General features: G+C 40.9%; 1 protein-coding gene across 1 annotated transcript; it reads right to left on the minus strand.

Annotated features, from left to right (window-relative positions):
* Window positions 1-868: 868 nt before the first annotated feature.
* On the minus strand, window positions 869-25,991 carry SRSF4 (serine and arginine rich splicing factor 4). Its single transcript, XM_090268962.1, has 6 exons — window positions 25,732-25,991; window positions 9,961-10,103; window positions 8,948-9,060; window positions 5,558-5,772; window positions 2,651-2,740; window positions 869-2,386 (listed from the first exon to the last, which is right to left on the minus strand). Exons 1-6 carry the CDS (start codon window positions 25,836-25,838, stop codon window positions 1,540-1,542), a joined length of 1,515 nt encoding a protein of 504 aa, XP_090125088.1. The 5' UTR covers window positions 25,839-25,991; the 3' UTR covers window positions 869-1,539.
* Between the last annotated feature and the right edge of the window lie 1,096 nt (window positions 25,992-27,087).

Below are 27,087 nucleotides of genomic sequence, written 5' to 3' on the forward strand. Positions count from 1 at the left end.
TGATTACTGATAGTTTGATATCTACAGTTGTTACTATTTTCCTATTATTACCCTTGTTCTTTATTCCTATTTTTGCCTTCCAATCTTTTTTTGGGAGGGAGAAATGTTAAGTACGGAAAGGGTGTGTGACTTTGAGCAACCAGTGGCTAATTGTAGTGGGCCTTCGTATTTCTTCGGCTGCTTCCTTTTTGGAAAATTCCCTATTGAGTAGTTTGTAGGCACTAATGCACTGTTTCGGTCCCACTATAGAAGTTAAAATGTACCACCTTCTCATCATTTCTTGGTACCTAGAATGTGGAATGATGACCTGGGCTTAGACAAATGGGCACTCCCAAGCAGGCCTTTGCGTCTTCAAATGATGGAGCAATTAGTTTATTCACAGTGGTGGGCTAGTGGCATTGTCCTGCAGCCACTGAGAGATTTTTGCTTAAGGAAAGCAGATTGTCTTGTGGAAACCCTGCTTGACTTGAATCTGAGTTTAAATCCTAACTTAAAAAAAAAAAAAAGATTTTAAATCTTTTTAGAGACAGCGGGAGGGAGAAAGAGAGGGAGAAAAACATCGATGTGAGGAACATTGATCAGCCACCTCTAGCACGTGCATCTTCCAGGGACGGTACCAGCAACCCAGGCACATGCCCTGACCAGGAATTGAACTGGTGACCCCTCGCTTTGTGGTATGACACCCAACCAACGGAGCCACAACGGTCAGGGCCAAATCTTGTTCTACTCGGTGAGAAAAATCCTTTAGGAAGAAGTGTTGGCTCCCTACCCATGATCTAAAGAAACCAAAGAGTCATTATACACTGAACTTTTTATGTTAAGAAAAGTTATCAAGAGATCAGGAAATGCAACTTTGATTCAAGCACCATGAAATTTTGTCAAGCAAAAATAGTCTTTATTCAAATTTAATGGAAACAGGGGGCACTATACTTTGCAAGACGGGGAAAAATAAAATTAAAAAAAAATTCTTTTATTTTCTTTTTTAATATAAAACAATATAATCACAATACCAGAATATGGAACTCTATAGTTTATTTCCTATGGGTTACTGCAGGTATCAATTTTCCTTGACTGTGCTATTCACAACTTTGTTAAGTCCAAAAATATGAAACCAAAGTGGTAGGAAACTTAAGACTTAGCACTTTCACTAAATGGCATACATCAAAGGGCATCAATTCAGGGGCAAAAATGGTTGAACTCACCATACCTACCTATGTCATCATTCCGGCCTTAAACCCATCCAGGTACTGAGCTCCCCATAAGAAAGTCCAGGCCTGAAAGCCAAGGCATTTTGGATATTCTACTGTGGGCCATGAGGACAGGGGGTTGTCAAAGAGAAGATTGTTTTCAGTCGAGCAGGAAGGCTTGGTGCCAGGAGGCTTTACAGAGAGGAAGCACTTAGATTTAACAATTGTAGACACACCATTAGGGGAGTTAAAAATGTACAGCAGTGACGTATGTTCTACTTCAATCACTTGTGCTACGGCTACCAAACATGTACAAAACTTCTCGGGTAGTTCCAGCTGTGGTCGTAGCCAGTTAGGACCTTGAGTGGGATCTAGATCTAGACTGGGAAGGCGATCTGGATGCAGACCTGGATCTAGACTTGGACCGAGATTGGGTTTTTGAAGCAGACTTTGATCTGGAGCGTGTTTCTGATGGAAGGTTTGGTTTGGATTTAGAATTGGACCTCGATCGGGACCGGGTCTCCTGATTGGTGCCAGCATCCTCGCTCTCCCCTCGGCCTTCCCTCTGGCTGGACTCGGGCTTGCTGGACTGCTCCTTTGACACCGAGCGGGACCGCGATCTGGACTGGGAGCGGTCAGCATCTTCCTTCTTCTTCTTCTCGCTGCTGCCTGACTTGCTGTCTCGCTTGCTGCTGTGCTTCCTGCTCCTCTTGCTCTTGCTGCGGCTGCGGCTGCGGCTGCGGCTACGGCTGCGGCTCTCCTCCCGGCTTCTCTTCCTCCCCTTCCTCTTGTCTTTGCTTTTGCTGCGGCTCCGGCTGCGGCTCCTGCTGCCTCCCTTGCTCTTGCTCTTGCTCCTGCTCCTGCTCTTATGGAGGCCTTTCTCCTGACTACGGCTCTTCTCCTTGCTTCTGCTTCTGCTCCCCCGCTTCTCCTCCTCCACTCTCCTCTCTTGACTTCTGCTTCTGCTTTTACTCTTGCTTTTATGTCGACTGGGACTCCTGCTCTTGGACTTCCCGGCGTTGTTGTTGTTCTGAATCTTCTCTTCAACTTGGTCTTTGCTCTTGCTGCGGCGCTTGTCCACACTGCGGCTGCGGCTGCGGCTCTTGTCATCCTTGCTGGGGCTGCGGCTTTTCTCCTTCTTGCTGCGGCTGCGGCTCTTGCTGCGGCTGCGGCTCTTGCTGCGGGAATGGGAGCCCGACCTGAGAAGACACAGTGATGTTGAATTCACGTGCAATTTCACACTTGATGCTAATCATCAGCTGGAAAGGCCAAAAGAACGAGGAGCTCTGCCCCACAATGTAATGCACGGCCAATGACTGCTTTCCAAATGCCCAGGATCCTAGTCCAGAGTTGGTGAACTGGGGTGAGATAAGACTAGTAGCAACATGATTAAAATCAATGTGGCAAACGGTAAGGCTGTTTCCTGCTCACCCCTCCACTTATGCTGAGGAAGACAGACCTACCTGGACCGTGAGCGACTCTTAGAATGGCTACTTTTGCTGCTGCCGCTTCGGCTTCTGCTCTTACGAGAATGTCTGCTACGAGAGCGGGACCTACAGGAAGAAAAGATTTAAAAAATAATAATAATACTTGCAGACAAAAGCCTAGCTGAAGAGAGTCAACTAAGACATGTTTTTCAAGATCAAAGTATGTGCAGCACTGTGTCCAGGACTGAAGTTCAGAGAGAACTCTTTCCTGTGCTCTAGGCCCACAGACCTAGTTGCTTACAAACATTCCACCTGGAGGGCTTACCAGAAACTCTTGCAACTCTAATAATCCTGAACCCACTTTCCCCCCGGACCCACAATGCTGGGTCCCTTCCTTACTTCCACAGATGCTGCTGTTATGCACCCACTTCCTCACCCACAACCACTTGATTCTTCTCTGCTGGCCCCTGAGCGACCCCACAACAGCCTCCCAGCAGACCCCTTTGCCCTTCACCTATCTAGTCTATTCAACTCACTGCAACCACAGAGCCATTTAGAAAATACACCCCAAGCTTTACAAATTCTTTAATGAGCCCAAGCTGGGGGGTCTCCTTATCACTGCCTACCAGGTATAAGGCAGGAAAGGAACAAAAAAAGGGGGCGCAGGCAGAACATCTGTTCACGACAGAAAGGAAAATTTGCAAAGGTTCCTGGGCACCATCCTCTATGAAAGGACTCTGGCCATTTATTGCTCTTTAGATCTAACTTTCAGATTACAGATGCTTCAGGAGATAAAGTTCAAATTCAATGATACCAAGATGAAACATAAATAAATTCAGAATGTGAGATAGTATAGATTAAAAACAAAAACAAACAAACCCTAAGAAAAGTAAATATCATAGGGGCTAGAGGGAAGGAAGACTACTTCAGAGTGAAGACACCTAACAATTGCTTGTAATATGTGACTGGACTAGATAGGATCTTGGTCAGGAAAAACCAAAACCAAAAAGCAAAAAGACATAGCTATAAAGGCATCCATGGAACAACTGGGGAAACTGGAATATGGCCTGGAAGTTAGAGAGCTTTACAGAATCACTATTAATGTTCTTAGGTTAGAAAACAGAAGTGTGGTTTTCCTCATTCTAGGAGACATGCTGAAGTATTTTAGAGCAGAGTGTCATAACTTATACAACTTCCCTTCAAATGCTACAACAAAATAAATGTACAGGGTGTGTGTATAAATACATATAAATACACACGTACATACACGGAGAGAGAGACAGACAGAAGAAGGCAAAATGCTAACGACTGCTGAAGTTAGAAGGAAGGTATATATATGGGTGTTTGTAAACCATTCTTTAAACTTTATTTGCAAATGTTCACAATAGAAAGTCAGAAGAAGTATTTAGTAAAGCACATTCACACAAAAACCAAACCAAACCAAAAGACACTGAAACTGGAGCCAACTTGAAGGGTTTCAAATGACCAAAAAACAGAAGAGTTTGAGCACAAAAAATCATGACTGCATTAGATGCAACATTAAATATATAAACATCCAAGAATTAATTCAAAATGATACCAAACAACCACCCTTATCACCTTTGGGGGTTGCTAGGGCACATTTAATATTCTAAAAGTTGGTAAATAAAGGTATCCAACTTTATTTTGCACGTCCTATAAAAACTCTATTTGTGGGTAACTAAAGAATAGATAAGGGAAATCATCCTTTATAGAATTACAGCCTTTAAATGCAGAAAGAATGAGAAAATTAAAAGGTCATTATTTGGCAATCTCTAATGAATGGCTCCAGATAATGATTATCAATAGATGCGAAAACTATTAGGTGAAATGCTGATGCAGAACCTTATACTGGATGGCACAGGCTACCAACTCCTGAACACACTGACGCCTGTTATCATCATCCAGAGGGGGACATCCAGACACCACATAAGTGAGGCAACAGAAAGTACAAAGCACCACTTATGAAGCACACCGGCCTTACTCTGAATGCTTCAACGTCTATGACTACGAGTTTGTAGGGAATATGGGAGGTAGGATAAAGGAATGTGTTAAACACCTCTGCAATGACACAGTTAGTAAAATCTTCAAAACAGATAACCATGTCTTCAAACAACTAATTGCATGGAAAACAGAGGAGGTGAAGGAGGATATATCAATGATTAAAAGGAGAATTAAGACACATCGCCCTGGCCAGTGTGGCTCAGTTGGTAGAAGCAGCATCCCACGGACTAGAAGGTTGTGGGTTTGGTCTCCAGTCGGAGCGCATATGAGAGGCAACCCATCAATGTTTCTCTTCCTCTTTCTCCCTGCCTTCTCCTCTCTAAAATAAATTCCAACAGGTAGACCTAGTCTCTGCCCACCATCTCCAACTTATCCTTTAGGGCTCAGTTTCTATGATGCGTCCTTAGGGAAGCCTTGGCCTGCGCTCCAGACTGGCTGTGCCATGGTCAGTTCCTCAGACATACTCGGCATGACGGTAATTCTTTCCTCCACGCCTGTCTTCTCCATAGATTTGAGTTTCACAAGGGCATGGACCATACTTGCCTTTTCACAAGTGCCTGGCCCATTTGCAGAGCAGTTGCCGAGTAAGACAAAGTCTCTACTACCGGGTAGCTGAAGCACTGGGAGAGTAGCCAAGGTACTAATGAGTGACCATGTTTGCCCCCAATGAGGTTATGATCTGGCGAACCCAAGAAGAAACGGGAAAGGTCACTGATTACTGCCTCAGAGAAAGGACTTTACTTCTATTTGTATTAATGACATAAGAGTTCAAGAGCTTTACCAATATTCAGTTCGAAGTTCTGAGTTACTGACCCAGCTGGAACCATGCTACTGAGAATCAACAGGAGAACGAAAAGGGATCACCTATGCACTCATCAACGAATTTACAGTGAGCTCCGCCCATAACGATGCCAACATTACCTGGAGTGACTCCGGCTCCTGGAGTAGGACCGGCGTCTTCTGGAACCAGGCTTGTCTTCGACTAATCTGATTTTTCTGCCATTGACTTCAGTTCCATCTAGTTTTTCCAAAGCTCTTTTCATATCAGAGTAAGACACAAATTCAATCACCCCTTCATTTTTGCGTCCCTTGTGAGCATCTGCATACGTCACTTCTCCTGCCTGACGCATATAATCCTAGAGAAAAAGAAAATTGCTGAATAGGTTAACACACACTTTGCTAAAGTAGCTAATGCCAGCTTTCCTCATAATAAAGTTTACTCAAATATTTCTGTTATACACCAACCATTTACTGAGGTTCTTTATAGCATCACGCATTAGGCAGGTGGTAGAAATAATTAACATTTTACTGTTCTTTTAAATGAAATTACATGTAAATACAAAAATTTTTAGTTAACTATCACTTTCTAGATTTAATACTGGCATCTTCTTTGTTTATAGAAGCTTTAGAGGCTTGTATCACTACTTTTAAATTAGGACTTTTCCACTTCATTTTAAGTTCTTACTTAAGAATATGTATAGCTATTGATAATGTAAACAAATACAAAAAGGGATTATAAAACTAGCACCTCCATTTCATTTCAAACTGTTATTTCTTCAAAGCAAATAAAAGACAAGGAGGCCACAGAACAGTGTTGTCCAGCTCTGGTTTCAGAGCGGCATGACCACACGCCCTGTCACTACTCGGAGCCGCTTTCCTCCCTCTCTTTAAGGACTTACTATACTCCAACGAGGGAATACAACTAACATGCTCGATAAATACTAAAGTGATATACAAAAGACAGAGCTGATTAGGGTTTGAAAAGAAAATGAAATTTAGATGAATTTAAAACTTAGGGACTTATGGCTAACTTCCCCAGACTTCTTTATGTATAATATATACTCAATATTAATATTCAGTAGCAATTTATTTTTATTACTACTTCTCCATATTTTACTAAGTCATAAACACCAAACACATGCCATTTGACACTATTTCTTTGCTCAGTGAATCAAAAATTGTTTACATGTCTTCATAATTTGTGTGTCCAGTATTTTTTTCTAAGGATTTTCCAACTGTTGCAATTTTTAGGTTTTATATAGCTTTTTGCTTTTATTCATGATCCAGCAATGAACATCTTTGTACAAAAACTGCTTTACTTAAACTAACATGTTGAATGTTCATTGTATGAGAAGTATGAGTTAATTCAGTCCTAATTACAGCCATGTGAGTAGATACCATCATTACCCCCATTTTACAAGAGAAAAGTGAAATACAGACGTTAGGTAAACTGCTCAAGGTCATTCAGGTAGTAAGTGAGTAAGCCAGGGTCTGAACATAAGCAAGTAGCCTCCAGAACTCGAATCCTTTAATACAGTCAGGCTGCGCTTAATGGCAGGCGCATGTTCTAAGAAATGTGGTCATATGCAGCCAGCACATGACTGTACTACCTACACTATGGGTGAAACTACCAGTCCTCAGTGACACCAGAGGTACACTGCTGCATTGTCTCAATGCCCTCATCACTGGGTATGAATTTAAAAAATTTAAAAAGTAACAATATTCCCTAAATCTGTTTTATTTTTGCATTTTCTTGATTAATACTATCATTTATTGTGCCAGGAACCATTACAGGTTTTTATATAAAAATGTATTCAATTCCTACATAACCTTGAGTAAAAATGAGTATTAGTCCATTTTATGGTTGAGGAATAAGTAGGAGACGAGGAAAGTAATTTGCTAAAGTAAAATAACTGATAAATGGCAGAGCTGAGATTCAGTCCTGCTCTTAGGGCTGCCTTGATTTACTAGAAAGTCAACTTTATTCCTCTTTTCCTAAGAGTGAAACTACCAAAGGTATACAATATAAAACCAGCTGAGGACATTGGTTAGGCTCCATTTTAACCAAACACTTTGAAAGCATTTCCAGTTTCCACTCCGGATGTTCAACCCTTAACCTCAATACTGGACTCCTTCCTCCAGTAAGTGCCCTCCTGCCGGCAGACACCGGGTAAGGGCCTGCTGTAATGCTGGCAGCTAGCGCGGCATCCTAGTAAGACCAACTGTGTGAATAACCTTTTGTTGGGTCTAATCTTTCTTATCTAAAAACTGTTTGGAGAAAAATTAAAAACAAAACAAAACAAAACAAAACAAAAAACACAACTGCTGAGCCTAAATATGCTGACTCCTTTTGCTAGAGATGACTTGTTTAATGACAGACTCAAGAGAAGCAATAGGAAACTCTAAAAACCCTTTACGTTTCTCCTCCTAAGGATCATCAGGTTAAGGCATTTCTCAGGGAGGGCAAAGAGTGAAAAAGTGGGACAACTGTAACAGCATAATCAATTTAAAAAAAAAGTTTTTTTAAGAAACACTTCTCAATAAGCTTTTCCTCCCTATTGAGATTAAAAACAAATGCTGTTCTCAAAGACTGAGCTGGGATCAGTATCCTAGATGGTCAATACAGCACTGAACCTTAATTTTTTGACATTAAAACTTTTTCAGAATATTCCAGGAAAAACAAAAAAACCTTATGAAAAAACATGGGTTAGATAATTCTTTTTACAAAAGAGGATTTACACTGGAAGCTGACATAACCTTGCAGACTACAGCTAATGTTGCAGGAAACATTGGTGGTTGTAACTTCTTAATTGAAATAAACCAAAAACCAAAAAAACCCTACACTGGTGTCCCTCTAGAACATCGATTTTCAACCTATGGGCCACGAGAATTTATAAAACATGCAACACCTGACTTAAGTCGGGGGTATGGACCTCTTTTCCCTTAAATTGTCAAATAAAAAAATGACAACAGCCAACACAACAATAGTCAGCTGGTGTAAATGAATCAAAATTATACCTATTTTGGGGGTCAAATTGGCAAAAAATACTTTTTTTGGTGTGCCACAGAATTTTAATTAGTTGATGTGTGCCATGCAATTAAAGACCACTGAAAATTGCTGTTCTATAACATTTTCTATGGAGGAAAATTTCACGTAACACAGATTGACCTACAGCAGTAGTGAAATTCTGGTGTCTTCTGTACTCAGATGGAAACTTTAGAGAATTTCCAAATGCTTTGGGAAAGCTTTCAAACATCATTACATTCTGTGTATGCCTGGGCCTGCATAAAATTACCTCCTTCCCAACCACCCACCCATCCACCCACCCATTTATTCTGAGAGACAGAGACAGACAGACAGACAGGCACTGATTTGCTGGCTCACTTATTTATGCATTTTTTAGTCGATTCTTTTCTGTGCCCCGACCGCCACAACCCTGGTGTATTGGGACGGCTCTCTAACCAACTGACCTACCCAGCCAGGTCCAACTCTTGCCCAACCTTATCCCAGAAGGTTAACAGGGTCCAAACCTTTAGGTCTTGCCAGCTGCACCGACTTGATAAATTTTCCACAATAAGCCTGTATTCCGTGCGGGTAGGAGGGCCATATTTATCTCGGCCACTTCTTCTATAACCATATCCACCTTTGGAAGGTTCAAATAGATAAGATTACTTCGGTGGAGGAAAAGGAAAACAATGATACAGCACAAATTCCCCTTAAATACACCATTCACCCCCAACCCAAACACCGCATATACTTTAACTCTATCCCCACCCTCAAATCCAAACTAGTTTTTAAAAAAGCAATCAATTAAACATGAAAATTTAACTCAATTTACCAAGTTTTAAGTATATATTCATTAATATTTATATTTAAAATTAACATGCAAAAATTAAAAACTATTAACAACTTAACAATTTAGAAATAAGTAACCAAATCACTAAATCAGTTACTGGTTTTACTCACAGTGATTATAAAGTTTTTGTGAATATTTTATATGAAACAAAAAAAAGATTTTCAGGCACCTATTTCAGTTTAATCTCATCTGTGTCTAACCCTTGGGATCCTCACCACCCAGGTCTAATGGGGAAAGGTTGCGGTCGTCACATGGCTTCCTGTTTTTGGTCAGCCAAGGGCCACAATGGTTCAAAGAGCCACGCATGGAAAGGTAACCCAAGGTCAGCAAATGGAACAGGCAGTCATCTTAGCCTCAAAGGATTCTTTTAATTAAAACATTGAGGTCTTTGTTAAATCTATGTTAAACAATTGCATTACAGAGAAAAACAAAACAACAACACAAACACACATCATTAAACATATTTATAAAGTATTAAAACAAGAAATTTATGCCATTAATTTATTTAAAATTAAACATTATCAAAGATGTTTATTTGCAATTTTACATTTAAAAAAATACATAATTTTAAAAACAAATGGCTTCAATATCAATACATCTCAATGTAACATTAATTTATTACTTTAAAAAAATTAACACTTAATAACAAAGGCATGTCATTGATACAAATGCCCTTTAAATGCTTACTGCGTCCAGAACCGTAACTGCCATCTCGACGTGGGCCGCGGGCATGCTCAACAATTACTCGCTCACCACAAAGGTCTTTGCCATTCAGTTCATAAACAGCATCATCTGCATCACGCAGATCATCAAACTCCACAAACCCATATCTAGAAGAGAGCAAACAAAATCCTGGTTGGCACCATTTTGACATCTAGCTTCACCATATTAAAGAGAAAACAATGAGGTTCATGCTTAGCAAAGGTTATGTGGGGTTTGCAAACTAAGGATCAACTTTCTCCTCCCTTTAACTGAAACCACTCTGCTTTGTGCCAACAGGCACTACAAGAGGATAGGGAGACTTCTCAAGGTAGACTCCTGTCTTTCTAGAAGGAGACCAGCTAAAGATAGAGACCATTTCTTTTGTTCCCCAAGTAGTTGGTGGCAACTACAAAGACCTCTACAGGGGTACTTGGTATAAGGTATCAAAATACTCAGACACTGTGCCTTAGCTGTTATATCATGTTTGGAGTAACAGGTTAAAAATAATCTCTGCATCTCTAATCTCCTTGGTGAAAGAATTTTTTAAAAAAGTTCCTGTTCCTCTACCTAAACAAATTAGTCACAAATGAATAAATGTTCTACAAATTGTCAGTGAAAAATATCCAGAGCTATTCACTTCCTCATGCTATTCCAAATTCATCTCCATAGGTAGGCTGGAATGATCTAAACCTATATACAGCTGTGCAAACTCCCATGCAAACTACTGCTAGGAATTTCCCTGTGAAGCGGTTTGGTAGTTTAACACATACCCGAAGGAAAACAAACTCACTCCAAAATTTTATTAATGCCTGTTATAGAGTACAACTTATAAAACAAAAAAAGCACAAAAATTGTAAAATATTTGTAAGCAAGGTTAAACAAACACCCTATAAACTATGTTATCAATAAACTTTCAGTTTGGTCTATCATCTATCATGGCTCTGACCACAGCCTATATTTAAAAACCAAAACGATCTTAACGATCATATCTGATCACAAAGGAAAGTTACCAGCAATGTCTTTAGTCTAACAAAGCTGTGCACATTTGGCAAACTTAGTGTTTCTCTGCATTTAAACAGGTTACAAAACTTGCCACAAGTTCATTCAGGCTGACCAAAATGATTCCAGATTCATTAGCACGCAACAACATGTTACGTGAGAGATCCCAGTCTTGCAGAATTCTTTCTTTACTAAAGAGTTCGTTTCCAACAAGAGTCTCTCAAGATGACAATGCACAGCTAACAATTTCAGAGGGTTCTTTACGCAGAAATGTCTATTAATGGCATTCAAATGTTAAGAGTCACTCAATCTCAACTCCCTTAAAAAAATCTAACACAGACACACCCAGTTGTTTAATGGGAAATGTTTTGTAGTAACACAATTCAGAAGGCACCTGGCTCCCTTTACGGGCTATGAAGTCTTTAAAACACGGTTTCCTAATTCCAGGGGCTAGAGTTGCTGAGCAGCTTAATAACAATGATTTTGAATACGATGTCCTATTTGACAGAGCAAGTAAAGCCTCTCTAAATCATTGATTTTCTATGTTAAAAGTGCTTTAGTCACTAAAAATCTCTAATACATAAAATATATTGCCACGGCCTTTTCCTTTCCAAAGTCGGGTGGGTCATGAGGAAAGCTATCCTATCATTTTTGGAGAAAAAAATTTGAAAAGCAAATAAAAAATAAAATCTAACTACTTCCTACTTAGGTTTATTTCTTAAAGTACCCCTCCTTCCAAAAGAACCTTCCTTAATTAAGAGCTGTCAAAGCTGGTCAGAGGTCTGCTCTGCCCCCAGCATCACTGTCCTGGCGTCCTGAGCGCGAGCCTGACGCCAGTAAAGCAGGATGAGAGAAGCGCTCAGCTTGGGCCTCCTGAGATGCTCTCCACACCCCTCCGGCTCAGCACCATTCAATGACGCCAACTCATCTAACGCGACATTACAAGGAAAACAGACTCCTAAAGAGTAAGTAAACAGGAAAAACAGCTACAGTTTTCCTCAAAATAATTAGGGTTTACAGTTGCTTGGGGGGTCAGAGAATGCAGGACCCTAGGCTCTGCAAGTCATCTGCAATGAAAAATCAAACTGTTATTAACAAGTGAAGCGTATGCTAGACCTATGAGGCAATGCATTCTTCCAGATTCAACGAGCCTCCTGTGCAAGCTCATTCTGCTCCAAGGCTGACATGCAGAACTCATTCTGACAATCTGTGAAGTGGAGGCACAATGATCTGAAAGCAAAAATTAAAATGTCCAGTCAGACCTATCTCACTTGGTAGCTGAGGCTGAAGGAAGGCACACCTTGCCAATAAAGTTCTTCTCTGAGTAGCAGGGATCCATTTATTATTAAAGAATGGCCCCTACAGAACTTCCTTAATATTTACTACTAAAAAGTCCCAACAGGTTGATCACTTAGTAGCCATATCTTGGGGGGGCAATCTAAGTCACTTGTTAAAATAGTTGACTTAAGATCAAATTTATTTCACAGGAAAATTCTAGCTACTACTCTGTGAAAAGCTACAAAATCTATCTGTAACATTTTAATGTCAAAGTCCAGTCCAAGGGTAAATCAGGCACCTGTCCCTTCTCTCTGCCACTAACATGTAGCGGGGGGGAGGGCGGTTGGAAGATTAAACCAAATATCCTCCTACAACCACAAACCATACTTGATAGAGACGCCTGTTCTAAGAGCAAAGTCAAAATCAAGTTAGTGTGGTTGCTTCTACCACATTACTGTTTATTTATATCTGCTTTACTCAAAGAATGACTTCATTCAATAGTGAAAGGGTTCCCCAAATAAAGCAGAAAGACTAAATAATAACAATAAAATGTTACTTAACATTTACTAATTTCCAGATACAAGACAATGTTATTTAATATTCACAAGAGTCAGGTATTATTTTCCCTGTTTAACAGATGAGCAAACTGAGGTATACTGTAACTGTTAAGACTGGAGAAACAAGAACTGGCTTGGGTTCTAGTCCTTGCCTTGTTCAGCTATAAACCAACTCTGAAAAGCACCTCTAAATAATCTGGTTTCTCTGTAAAATGAGGGAGCTATACCACGTATGCTGTCTAAGATTTCTTCTAACAGCAAAAGTATGACAAATAAAAGTTAGTCCTCCTCTGGCTTAATGACAGGATAATTTAAACGAATGTGGCAGCACACGAGGTATACAAGAGTGACAGATGGAGGGGGATAAATTTAATTTTTATCATTTAAAATACCTTTTAATTACTGTATGGGTCCCATACTGTTGTATTTAAACACTTTAACTGTCTCTGAAACTTTAGTGTCTTCAAGAAAGCAAAGGGCTCTCTAATAACTAACATCAGAGAACCTTTCTAAATTCATTTTAATATCCATTTGTGCTTTGCAGAGAATAGTATGAAACTAATCTCTGCTCCCCCAAAGTAATCTCCTTTTGATTCCTTTGTCAAAGGAAGGAGTAATATTAAATACACATGGGCATACATATCTCCGGTGTGACCTGAGAACAAGCCTCATAGCCCAACAGATGATACAGCTCTTAATTCTAGCTGCAGACACCCTATCTCTTCTGCTCAATTAAAAACATAACACCATCTTTCAATAATTCTAGTATGAAAATAAAGAAGATGAAGGAATTCTGGAGACTAAATTGAAGACAAATTTAAAAATCCCTCTGTGGCAGGGATTGCTAAAAACAAAAACAACCAGAAACCCTCCAATATTCCTCCTCTAGCTGGACTCCCAGAGGTTGTGTCTCTCAACCTTTCTCCCCTGTGCCCGTGTGAAAGAACAAACAGCATGGCCTAATTATTAAATGTACTTAGTTATCAATTAGAAGAAAAACTCCTTTCTTCAACATTTCTCTACTATTGCCTTTTGTCAAATTCTTCTTGGGGTCATGTTTTATTCTGACAAATTGAGAGAAAAAAATGATGGGATGGGAGTTCCTATTATTTTTTCCCTAAAAAAAGTGGGCACCATGATTCTTACCAAGGAAAGCCAGGTAGCTAGACACCACAAACAAAAGCCACACAGAATGATGTGGGCTATTCTAAACTTGAGCTCATTCTTCCGCCATTGACAATGCTATCTATGATCTTTCTCATTCAACGCTCAATGAACTGCTCAGGCTGTCAGTCACAACGCTGAAGTGCTAGAATTGGAATGGCATGTTTTTAAACTGAAGTATTCAAGACTTCAATTTTAGAAGAATTCACTGAAAAGTTAGCATCTGAGCGTGCGTTATTGCCAAAGAGACTTTCCCTGATCCTGATAACCTATACCAATGGTTCCAAATACCACTTGGTGTGTTCCCCTGAGGAGAAGGGAGAGTTCACCTCACCCCTTCTGGAACAGCCTGGGGTCACCTCTGTCTTCCAAACATCATCTCTGAAGAGGGAGACTGGAGAAAAGTCCTGTCTGAAAAATGACAAGAAAGACTTGCACTGGAGAGATGCTGATCAGTGGCTACGCGGACAGGGACTGACTAAGGGGGTGCTGGATACCGGCTAACCGACAGGGAGAGGGTATGGGGAGCAAGGAAAAGCAAGCCTCCATGCGTGTGCCTGTGGTCACCCACCAACACTGCTCACTGAGGGGCATGCCTTGGATGTTCTCTCTGTGAGAAAAATTTGCCCCTTTCCACAGTGGATCACTGCTCACCTTTGTCCTAAAACTGTGCCACATGCTTTTCTTTGTATGTGGACAAGACAGTCCTCAGCCAACCATCAGCAGGATGTGAGTTTTGTTTTCCCAATGTGGTGAGCCATTCCCACATTCACTCATTTTCCTGGTAAGAACCGAACCTCTCCATGGCTGGTCAGGATTAGGGATGTTGCTGTAGCCAAGGAAAAATTTTCATCTGTTTAAGTTAACCCATGGGTTGGCTTGAACCCTCAAATTAGGGTCAATAGCACTGTACTTTAAGGGCAGAGCCCTTAAATCTACTACCCTGAAAGAAATGGCATTTAGTGAACAGGAATCAAACAGCTTTCTTTCAAAGCACTCAGTGTTGGACCTATGCTTCAGCCAACTTGGTGTTTATGAGGTGAAAGTTAGGACACATCGACAGGAGACTAATTAAAAACAAAACAAAACCACCACAGCAATTCTTGCTGTCTGCATAAAGTACTTGGAAAACTGCAGAAAGATACTTCTGCAACCAACTCTCTAGTGCTCAGGAGAGGCCAACTGGAGAAAAGCTTGTGAGTGAGAACTGCCAACTGCCCCTGATTCCAAAGGTCTGCTACATTCCAGGGAAGCAGTGGCCAGGCCCTCAGAGTACAAGTAACCAGCGTCACATTCACTTCTTTGGGTCACTGATTATGGTTGCAATTTGACTTTCCCAGAACAGAAGGTTGTTTATAACCCACAACTAGGAGCTCCTACTACATGACGTAGGGTCTGAGATTCTCTCCTATCTTGAGACAGGAAGGAGGCTGCTCTGGGAACTCTGGATTGCCTTTCTTTAGCCTCAGAGGAGGGAGGGCCATCAAGGCCACCCGGAGAAGGTGGATGACTTACCCGTGCTCACTGAGTGGCAGAGCTGGGGCGCGACTTCAGGACTCACCAATACCCACTCTGGGGCTCTTTTCACGTCGGCAAACCGGCAGTTCCTGCACACCAAGAGCTCTCTGATTAGAGCTAGTGTGGATTCCTGGTCTGCAAACGTTGGCCACAGCTCAGTCTGCACTTGATCTCTCCCCACCTTCAAAGAAGAAAACCTACCTCATGATTTCTCTCTTCTGGATCCCTGACCATCTAATTCATTCTCAACAACCTTGTAATCACCTTTGACTATTCCTTTCTGGTTGGCCATTCAGTCTGCTGCCCAGTTCTGCAACTTTCTCATTCTGTTGGGCCATCAGGGGGGCTGTCTCCACCTGCTAGGATATGGCTATCTTTACTTAGTCAACTTGTCTTTTTATATGTAGCAGGGAAGGGCAGCTACTTTATCATTCTTTTGCTCAGAGGTCTATAATGACTCCTAAATATCTGTTTGTCTCATTCTCTAAATCTGGAATGCTTTGATTACACAAGGTGAATATCAATCGTCTTCCATATACTCTTTCATGAGTCTCAGAAACTTGCTCGACTCCAATGATTTTAGCATGTTCCTTACAGCTTCAACACTTGAACACTTCTGTTCATTTTATGTTTAACATAATGTTGTTGTGTCCTTTCAAGCCTTGTTCTTTTTTCTTTGTGCTTATCCTCTCATTTGATTATGAGCTCCTTAGTAATAATAATGAAAGTTAATATTTAGTGTCTAGCACACAGTAAATATTATCCATGTTTAATTCATCCCTCATATCATAGGTGCAGAGTATACTACTACTACTACTACTACTACTACTACTACTACTATTCCCACTTTACAAATGAGAAGATCAAGGCTTGGAGAGGCTAAGCAACTTGCTCATTGTCAAGGAGCTCATAAATTAATAGCTAAATTTGAACCCAAATCCATCTGACTTGAAAATTCAAGCTCTTAACCACAAGGTTACACTGCCTTTGTAAAGGCTGATGCTTCCCTCCCACAGTCCTGAGTATAATTCTTCTCATTCAACAAATGCTGTTGCTTCACTTGATAATCTAACCTCAGAGAAGCCAGGCTGTATTCAAAGTTTTTAGACACAGTGGGGTAAAGTCTCCAGAGAAAAAAACAAGTTTATCTTGGGGCAGGGTGAAGCACCTCTAGCTTGGGGTATGTAAACAATCAGGTTACTTTCACTCTTGTCTTTTGGTTCCCATTAGCCAGTGTCAGCCATCTGGTCCTTCCGAAAACATGTGTGGGTTCAGAATATAACAGACTAGAAGAATAGAGGAAAAATAAGATTATTCTGTGCAAATCCCATTCTGGAGGTCCCATATCAACCCCCGGAATCTGTCTTTGACTTTAGGCTCAGCAAAAATTAGACCAGCATAGAGACGATTGATAGAGTTGGGCCTAGAGGTGGTGGATGTGAGTGGATATTGACAATATTATGTATTTAAAAATGCATTTAATAAGTTTTGTAAGGAATGATGACTGGGATTAAAAAATATAAGCATGAATAACGGAAAAATGGGCCAGAAATCAAAGAATACTATGAGGTTTACAGACCTCCAACTATATGAGTTATAGCAAACAGAAAAGTACTTTGCAGATAAGCATTTAAGATCTGATTTAATTTCAAACTACCACTAACATGATTACTACTGCCCACCAGGACGCCTTCCTTGTTCAGATTCCTTTGTAATAACGTTCACAGTTTTGACACTTACTGTAATCTCATATATGAAAGTTACTTAACTGCTCTACGGATACCCAACACCTGGGATTCTTCAAACCCTGGTCTCCTAACCTAAAATCAACACTCCACCGCCATGTTCTACTGCCTCCTATACACCAAGAGTAAGAAGTGGTCCACAAGAGCAAACACAATTTAAGAAACACAAACTCCAGGAACAAATGGTGCTGTGGGTGACAGATGCCCACATGAATATGAACATCTTATGAGAAAAATTAAACTGCAAGAAATACCACCATTAAGTGTGCTAGAACTAGTAAGTTGTGAACAATTATTCTCTAGACTATTAGTAGAACCAAACCTATAAAAATGTTAAAACCAGTCTAGGAAAACAGAGAAAGATAACAAACAATAAAGAAAACACCAGCCCATCTCTAAAGGAATATTCACATAGTGGAGTGAGGAAAAATAGAAACAATCGTTATCCTAAAAACTAAAGGATAAAACAGAGTAACTTTAAAATAGGAGGTAGAAATATGTATCAAATTCAAATTTATTTTACTTTGTAACTGTCCTATGTACCTACCTGCCAATTTGTTTCAACTATACAGAGCTGTTAAATAAATTAACTAAGGTCGTTAAGCTATTCACTTTTTACTAGGTTACAGTTATAATTCTATCCTACAAAATGGGACTACCCTTAGAAAGCAACAGACCTGCAAATCGTCTGTAGATTAAATGATCACATCCAGAACCTCCTGTCATAACTAAATGTTATTATTTTGACATTTTAAAGTCAACACGGCTGCTTTCCTTAGAGGTGGTTTGGAGGGGGGAAAACACAATCACACCTGTGTCCATTTCAATTTTCAGACACATCAACATTAAGGGTAAATGAAATGAAAAGGTGTCACAAGAAAAGGGGGTGGCCAACTATTCCCTGATGACCCACTGAAGTTCACGAAGTCTCAGTCACAATTATCAACAATTTTTTAAAAACCTCAAGAGATGAAATCATGTAACTGATTAATGAAGTAAAGGTTCATGCTCAGCAGACAGCACTGCCTGATTCCAACACCAAGGCTACAAGGAAAACCAGTTCCTGCTGCTAAAGACACGAAGTGGAGGGACAGGTGTTCAAGCCTCTCCCAGGCCCTGCCTCTGGGACCATCTTGGCTGTTCTCCTGCCCTTCATAACTGCCCCCCACCCGGTCCCCGGGCAGCAGTCAGTTGCTGTCTCATTTTTATTTTTGGTTAAAGATGACACTCCCCATGCTATTTCCTGGGGATGTTCTTCTCTTGAAATCGGCTGTGTGATATTTTAATGAAATAGCTTTATTTCATCCATATGAAATAACTTTTCCCAAAGTAAGTGCTTGGTCTGTGGTTCTTGACTCCCTCGCTGAGCTTCCTGCTTGATTCTTTCATTCCTGAAGGTTGAATTCAAACCTCCTTCCTGTCAGTACCGCCCACCCACCCTGCCCTTTTCTAGGTCTTAAGAGGTCTCAGTTTAGGAAGCCCCACTCCCCCCATTCCAGCATTCAGGACTAAAGACATTGTTGGGGGACCCCGCAGAAGGATACAAGTATCCTTAAAGTCCTTCTCCAGGTACCATTTGAGTTCAGATCCTTCTAGACTTTCATCTCAATACAAAGAAAAGGTCATACGTAGGTCATTTCCTCAAAATATGGGAATGCAAATTCAGAGCACAGTCTGATCCCTTGCTAATAGGAAAGAGGTCATCTATTGCACTTACTGCACAAATACTACCTTACAGCTCTTCAAAGAGTAGCCTGATGTGAAGAATCACTAGTAGTCTCTGTCCAGGGCCAATGTCATAAAAAGTACCACCCGTCATACTTTTTGGCAGTAACTTGTCAGCTTGTTGGAAGCCTCTGCCAAGAAACTGAAGACTGAACAAGTTGTGGAACCTGAACCACCTTTGCACCCTTGGAGACAAGTCCCAAAAGGACAAGACTGAATTATCTGGAAAGCAGCAGCATGAGAGAAGCTTTGACTAACAGTCACGCTACATCTGGAATGTGAACAGGAAAGATCTTCAGTTTCCAGAATAGTCAGGAACTCATTTTGTAACCTTGGGCCAGTCAGTTCATCTCCCCATGCCTCAGTTTCCCCATCAGTACAAACTAGAAACATTTGTTTGGAAAGTGTTTGATATACACAGTTAAAATAAGTCAGACGAATGAACATTGTTAATACATTGTAGCTTTAAAATTCCAGTGTTAGCTTACAACTTTCTAAATACCACCTCCAATAGTATTCTGTCCGATGCTTAAGGACTACCTTTCTTCTGAGGAGCTCAAAGTATTATCTGGAAGCATTCAGAAGTACTGGTAATCCAAAGCATATTTTATCTAGTCTACACCCTGTACCTATCTTTAACTAAGAGACAAACATTTCACATGGCTCTTTTATTCATTTGCTGCCTCAAAAAGAAGGAAGGAGCACGATAGTAAGCTGAGGAAGAGGGTTTAACACGACTTGGCCAAATAGATAATGTTTATTCAGATCACCGACTGGGGGAAGCCGGGACCAAGGAGCGGAAGTGCTGAGCCAGGACAACTGATGCTAGTAACATTTGGTCAAAATCGCTGTATGGCACTGTCTCCTGGCACTGACTCACCAAAATGAGAAATTAAAACATTACCCATGTCATAGGGAAAATAAAGTAACATACTTATTAATAAATTTTTTTGGAGATAGGTTGACTTCAGCAAAAGACTTCAGTACAAAAACAACTTGTCACATTTGTACTGGTCAAGCTACTAATAAAACAACAACAGACTGCTATTTAATCCACTGTCCTATTTCTCATTATGTCTTATTTGCTTAAGAAAAAATTCTTGGTTAAAACACATAAGACCATTTCACTCGTTACAGTGGCAAAGATTTTAAACAACACGGATACTCAGTGCTGCCAGGATGGAAACTTATTTGGCTCTATGTATTGAAAATGTTTATTCCGGCTGTGACACATGAATTTTACTTCATGGAATCTGTCCTTAGGGACGATAAAAATGCAAACAAAGTTTTATGCACATGATATCCACCACAGGGTTATTTTTAACAGCAAGAATTTAAAGACAACCTCGGAATAATGGCTGTGTAAAGCATGATGCAGCTGTACAACGGGTTTTATGCCGCCATTAAAATGGTGTGCATGAGAAAGATTTTAATGTAATAGGAAAAATACATGAGATGAATTAAGTAGAAAAAGTGGGACATAAAATTGCACGTAAGACCATGCCTATGTAAAAAGATTGTTAATGATTCTTTTTTACTTTGTGCTTTTGGTATTGTCTAAATGATTTATCATGAGCCTACATTTATTTTCTAATCAGTCAAAAGATTTTTGTTTTTTTAAAGAAGTCCTTGAATTTGTTACACTTGGTAGGCTAAATGGGATGAGCCTGAAAGGCTTCAAGATAACTTCCTCATAATTTTAAACATTCTAACTTAAAAAAATCACAATATTAAAAAATTATAACAAAGGATAGCTGAGAGTTCAGAAAAATAGAAATTCTTACACAGTGCAGGTAAAAATATAAATACTATTTGTTCAGAGTAATGGCAATCAAATGATATAGCAAAAGCCTTAAAAATGCGTATGAGTATATACTGACTCTAAAGGTCCACTTTTAGGAAGCTGCCCTGAGGTAATAACTAGAAATGTGTACAAGGATATTCACCACAGTGTTTTATGTGCATAGAACAGTGAAAAACCAAAGACAACCTAAATGTCTTGCAACATGGTTTCAATTATGTACATTAAATAGCATTTATATGCGGGAATACTATGTAGCCATTAATAATCAGGAACACAATGACAAAGGAAAAGGATCATGAGGCTGTTAGAAGTTACAACATAGAATCACAGTATGATTCTGAATATGTTAAAAAAAAAGGAGGGGGAGGAATAAGACAGTGAGTGAGAAAGAGAAGGTAAAAGTGTCAAAATACAAGTGTCATCTTTGGATGATTTTAAAAATTTACCTTTATATTTCAAAAAATTTACAAAAAGCACATAAAAATTTTATAATCAGAAATAAATACATACTATTTTGAAATGTTAATTTTAACTACGTATAAAACAGTTGTTCAAACACTCCTTTAAAGAAAGCTATGTTTTAATCTCTTCTTAGATCATCATAAAATTAATCTAGAACCAATGCTTTACTTAACACAGATTCAAAGACTGCGACTGTGTGGGTTCAAATGTGACATTATTTTTGAGAACAGAACTACCCAAGAACAAAAAGGTAATGGGAGTCCTTACACAGTGTTTTTCTTCTGTCACTGCCATCACCAGTTCGTTGTAGTATTACCATACAAAATGATAAAGTGTTTATTTGCTTTTTGGTGATGGATGAAGGTAATCTCTCACATGATTAAGAATAAACTAAACGATTCAATTAATCAGAAACCTAACCTGGAACATTAAATTATTTCCTTTACTGCCCATTGAAAAGAAGACAGGAAAAAACAAGCTCCCTTCCATACAGTCAAAAGGTAAAATTCACACATAGGTTCTGGAGTTGGTCGGAGATTCATCTTAGCTGAGGACTAACAATGCCCACAGTGATCAGAAACAAATATAAGGACTGAACTCATTGAAAGTCTTAACATACTTAAAAAATTAAATAAGGTATCTTCTACTTGAAGGAATTTTTAAAAATCTTTACCCAGTGAGGATATGTTTACTGATTTTAAGTAGAGAGAGAAAGAGAGGGAGGAAGGGAGGAAGAGAGACACAGACACAGAGAAACATCACCGTGAGAGAGTACCATCTATCGGTCGCCTCCTGTTTGTGCTCGACCAGGGATCGAACCCACAACCTAAGTATGGGCCTTGACTGGGAATCCAACCTGCAACCTTTTGGTGTAGGAGACGTTGTTCCAACCAACTGAACCACCTGGCCAGGGCTACTTGAAGGAATTTTTAACAAGGGTGAAAACAAAACTTCCTGATAATACTTAGGTATCGTGAAAATCCAATTAAACAGATCAGGACATCCCTTAAAATTCTGGCTATTCACAATTTCACTGTAATACGAAACACAGGTTCTGAAATGTAGAGCCAAGCTTTCCTCGAGAGTTTTAATTCATGCCTTTAACAAACTAAAACAAATGAACAACAACAAAGACAAACAACAAAACCAAACCGACCACCTCAATAATTTGGGGGGTTACCTGTCCAGCTACTAGTTAAGTAAAATAATCTTAGGACGTGAAAAGTTTTATTTGTTAAGAGTATGGAAAAATTAAGATATAAAGATCTTTGACTAAAACCACATAATTTTGTGGCAAGAGAAACTACTGTATCAAAAAACCTTCTACACTTTACATGGGAACAGTGATTTTAGTAATAAAAAAGAAAGCCCATAGGATTCACAAATAATCAAAGGCAGCAAAGGTTACCATGGAGCTGGAAGGCTATAAGCAGGTGCTAATACTGTTGCTTCCTTGACCTCCAGGGTGGCTCTTGCTGGAGGTAGAGTGGCAGGTATGAGTAAATGTAGGACCCCCGAAGGGGATCTGGAGTGGTCCCTACAGTCCTGGGACATCCGTATCTGTCTGTGGTCCTAGCTCTCTAGAAACAAAGGCGGTCTACACTAGGCGTGCCTGGCACAACGGCCACACATCCCTCTTCTTCAAATCCCTAGAGGGCCCCTAAAAGCCTCTCTGACACTGAAGTCTCATCTGCTTCCTCGTTTGGTCAACTTTCTAGGACAGCAGTACTGTACTTCAAGCCTATGTAATTAACTCTGAACTTTACCCACGACTGTGCAGCTTGATGTATCTGCCTACTGATAATATCTCCCTTCTTCAAACTTGAACTCTTAAGCAATTCTTAAATGACCTGTACACCCAAAATCTGCTTTTGAGTTTCAATTACTATTAATCACAAACCAGGTATGTTGAAAAACACTTCTCAGGGAGATCTACTATCCTTCTTTGTTTTCAGGGCTATAATCTTACACACGTTGCTATATTATGCCATCTTTTTCTTTCCTTCCTTTCACACTCCTCTGCAACTTCTGCCATCTTGTCCAGACAATTCTTGCTTGAAATGCATCTATACCATTGGTTCTTGGCTCAGTCATTTTCCTTTGTAAAGACTCTGGAATGCAGCAGGAGTTGTGCCCACTTGCTGACTGTCACACCGGTCTTCAAATCCCTGCAATAACTTCCTACTCATTTCAGCCACAAATTTCATGCACATCATGGTCTAGCAGCAGAACTGTAAGATCCTACAGTTCCCCAGGAGACCTAGATATTTAGGGTCCTGGAAGAATCTGTCCTTTCTCCAATATTTCCAGTGTAGCTCAATTTCTCTCTCTAAAGCCTTTGAAGTTCTAATCTATGATTTTGTTTAGTGTAAAAAAATCTTAGTCGTTTCTGGTTTATGTTGTTATATTTCTAGATCCTTAATGAGACTCAACCCAAACTACATTGTTTATTACTTCTCAAAATTATTCCTTATTGGACCATCTCTCCATTACCTGTTCCGGCATACACCATTCCCAGATCTCTCTCCTTCATTTCAAGCCCTAGGCAATTCATTCTTTAAATTCCTTTCCAACAAACCATTCCTAGTTTTACTTGTTTGAGTTTAAAGCGAGAGCAAGCATTTAACTCAAAATATACATTTTATAACCATAAACACTTAATTTGTTCCAGAACAGAATTCTTTTCTGTCTCTTCCCCAATTCATTGGCATAGTAGCAGGCATCCTGTTGATGGGTTATAAACTATCTGTTCAATTAATCAGTTTTCCCATTGATATCAACATCATTTCCTGCTCACTGTCACTTGAGCAACCTTAGAAAATAGACCTCACCAAATATGCTTTATGTTATAAAACACAAGATGTCTCCTCAACATCACGATCAAATTTCTGTGATCATAGCTACCATTTACAGCTATGAGCCAAATGCTTCACAATTATTACCTTTGATTTTCCTGGTGAGGAAACTTAGAATTTGAGAAATAACTTGCCCACAGATACTAAGTGGTGAAGGTATGATTTGACCCAAATCTGTCTAGCTTCAAAACTCATACTTGCCCCATAAAATTAAGTTATTCTGTCAACATATTTGGGCTCTGAAGAAAACTGGAAAATTTAACTTGTTCTCTCAGATATATATGTATCACATAACAAAAAAAAACCCTTAAGAACTGAAAGCTCTATTGTACTGAGTATTTTCCTAAGTCTTTTACTCTAAACGAAGTCAGTACTCATAAAAAAAAAAATTTATTGAGGACATTTTCCCGAGTAAGAAGGTGATTTTTTTCCTAACGATCAATTTGAAACGACTTTTTAAAACCCAGCCAACAATTTTACTATATGGTAGCTACCAATTTTTCTCAAATATGCCACTTACATTTAGGTATATTCCATAACTACTCTAGTGTTAGTTGCTAACAATATTACTGGGGAATAAACTGTAGCAACATTAGACCTGTTGCAAAGTAGGTCTTTTAAAAAAAAAAAGCCAAGGTTCTAAAATGTTCCCCTTACTCCTTTTAATTTTTATATCCATGTCTTTGAAGTCCTACCTAAAATTTCCTGGTTCTGGCAAGTTTTCCCCGCTGAGTATCCTTTCCAGACCTGATTCCTCATGGGTTTCCCCTGAAATACGCAGCTCCTGCGGGCCCTGCTCTGCCAAAGTAGATTAGGAATACAAGTAACAGACCATATACCCAGGGAGGCAGTAATCAATTTGGAGCTGTGCGTCTCAGTCCACAGTAGCTAGCTGACGCGTACTAGCCAGGGTGGCCACTGATCTCCAACGAATTCTACAACGACAAAGCAATTTTTCTGGCAAGCTGGAGAACGGAAACCACAGCCTGGAAACTCTGTACGGAGTCTTAAAGATAACGAGTTAAGACTTTACCCTTGTAGAGGGAACGGTGAAGGCTTTCAGCACGGCAAGATGATACTTTCGAAACTGTCACTACTCAAACCGGAGTCTCCCGCCTCAAAAAAGTGTGGCACATGGCAAGTCTAAAACAAGGCCTCTCTCCAGAGCTGCTATCCCCAGGAAAGATGCGTTGTGACCGTCTGGTCCTTTATACTGGGGAAAAGGTGAAAGGGGAGCAGGAAATCCTGCCTGTTTATTTCCAGCAGCCCTTAGAGCGGGAAAGGTCGGTCTCTAGCTGGAGAAAAACCGGGTCCCGTTCCCAGTGCCTGGGACGGAAAAAACCCGGCCTCCTCGGCGCCCTGAAGCTGTGCACTCCCGCCTGGAGCCCCAATCCCACTCGGGTTTTCCTTCTCCCCGTCCCACTCCGAGCCTCACCATTGCTCCCATTTCCCTCCACCACCCCCACCCGCGCAGGCGCAGTGGGAACCCGGGCCTACTCGCGCCCCCGAGGCGCCGCTACTATGGCGGAGCCGGAGCAGGCCCATGGCAGCTCCGCACCGGGCAGGGCTCCCTCTCTCGTCCCCGCGGCATCCCCGCCACCGCCGGGGCCCTGTTCCCAGCCGGGCGGCCCCTCTTACGCCCTCCTCACCCGTTCTTCAGATCCACCTCCAAGATCTTCCCGTAGCCCTTAAAGAAACGCTCCACATCGCGCTCCCGGGCCTGGTAGCTCAAGCGGCCAATGTACACGCGCGGCATCCCGGCAACGGCGGAGGTAGCTTGGCCCGGCCCCAACCCCCTTAGGCGGCGGCCGGTGAAGCGAGAGCACGGCGACGGCGGCGGCAGCGACGGCAGCAACGGGCGGACGGCGAGATCGACGCAGCTGAACCCCGGCGACGTACGCGAGCACGCACCTCGCGAGCGCGCGCCTCCCGCCTCCCCCGCCCTCCCCGCAGGCGGGCGGTAACGGGAGGGAACGCGCGTTCGCTTCCCGCCCAGCCAGGGGTGGGGGCGGAGCTTGTCAGGGGTGCGCCAGCATGGGGCGGGGCCAGGTGATGGACAGGGGGCAGAGGCGGTGCGGAGGCCCTTGGCTCCTGCCTTCCTGACACATCCTCTCGCAGGCTCGCAATGGCTGGATTGCATCGACTTCCGCAGCAACTGGCTTTGCCCCTCCGGGCGGAAGTGCCCATACTCCCCTCGCACTGCCCCCGCCTCCCCCGCCCAACCAGGGTTCCTGCTTTTATGTTTTGGCCCGGGAGAGGCCTCTACTTTAGGGTAGGAGCTTTGGAATTAAATATGGGTTGGAACCGGCTGTGTAGCTGTGACCTTGGGGTCCTTATACGCCACGTCTCTGTCTCTGAGCCTCGTTTGTTTTCTCCGTAAAAAGGGGATAAAAATTCCAGCCTTCTAGACTTGAGAATTGTTACGTAAAGCACTTGTACTATTCCCAGCACCTCGCAAGTGCCCAATAAATAATACTAATATATATATATATATTTTTAATAAGACACTTTGCTTCAATAGAGTGTAGAAAATGGAGAGGGCTGAAGCTTTGGAGCGGGATTAGGCTTGATACTGACTAAATTACTTGACCAACTTAACCTACTTTTTCACTTGTAAAATAAGAATAATTTATCCCATTTCAGTGAAATACCAGGAGAACTAAATGGGGTAGTGTAGGTGGAAGAGCTTGGAACGATATCTGGATCCTGGTAGGAGCTCAATAAATATTTGGTTCCCTTTTCACTAACTCAGTTTACCTAGAACCACAAGGAGGTTTTTTTTTTTTTCTTTCCTGTTTGTATTTATCTCTTAAATTATATTTTGAAAAGATGCTTCATTAACTGATTCAAATGATACACAGTGAAAAGTCTTCCTCTCTCTCCTCTGGCTGCCTAGTTCCCCTCCCCAGAGGCAATAAATGTAATCAGTTTCTGAAATGTCCTTTTGGAGGTATTTTACACACATAAAGCAAAGAGTAGTGTACTGTACATAGTTATGCACTTAA

Source organism: Furipterus horrens, unplaced genomic scaffold (genome assembly GCF_987537825.1).
Source record: "Furipterus horrens unplaced genomic scaffold, mFurHor1.1.pri manual_scaffold_3, whole genome shotgun sequence".
NCBI lineage: Eukaryota > Metazoa > Chordata > Mammalia > Chiroptera > Furipteridae > Furipterus > Furipterus horrens.

Coding starts and splice junctions, on each gene's coding strand:
- SRSF4 (XM_090268962.1), bottom strand. CDS start 25,838: ATGCCGCGCGTGTACATTGGCCGCTTGAGCTACCAGGCCCGGGAGCGC. Junction 10,104..25,731: donor GAGGTGGATCTGAAGAACGG/GTGAGGAGGGCG, acceptor GCTCTCTTCTAG/ATATGGGTTTGTGGAGTTTG. Junction 2,741..5,557: donor AGGAGCCGGAGTCACTCCAG/GTAATGTTGGCA, acceptor TTCTTCCTGTAG/GTCCCGCTCTCGTAGCAGAC.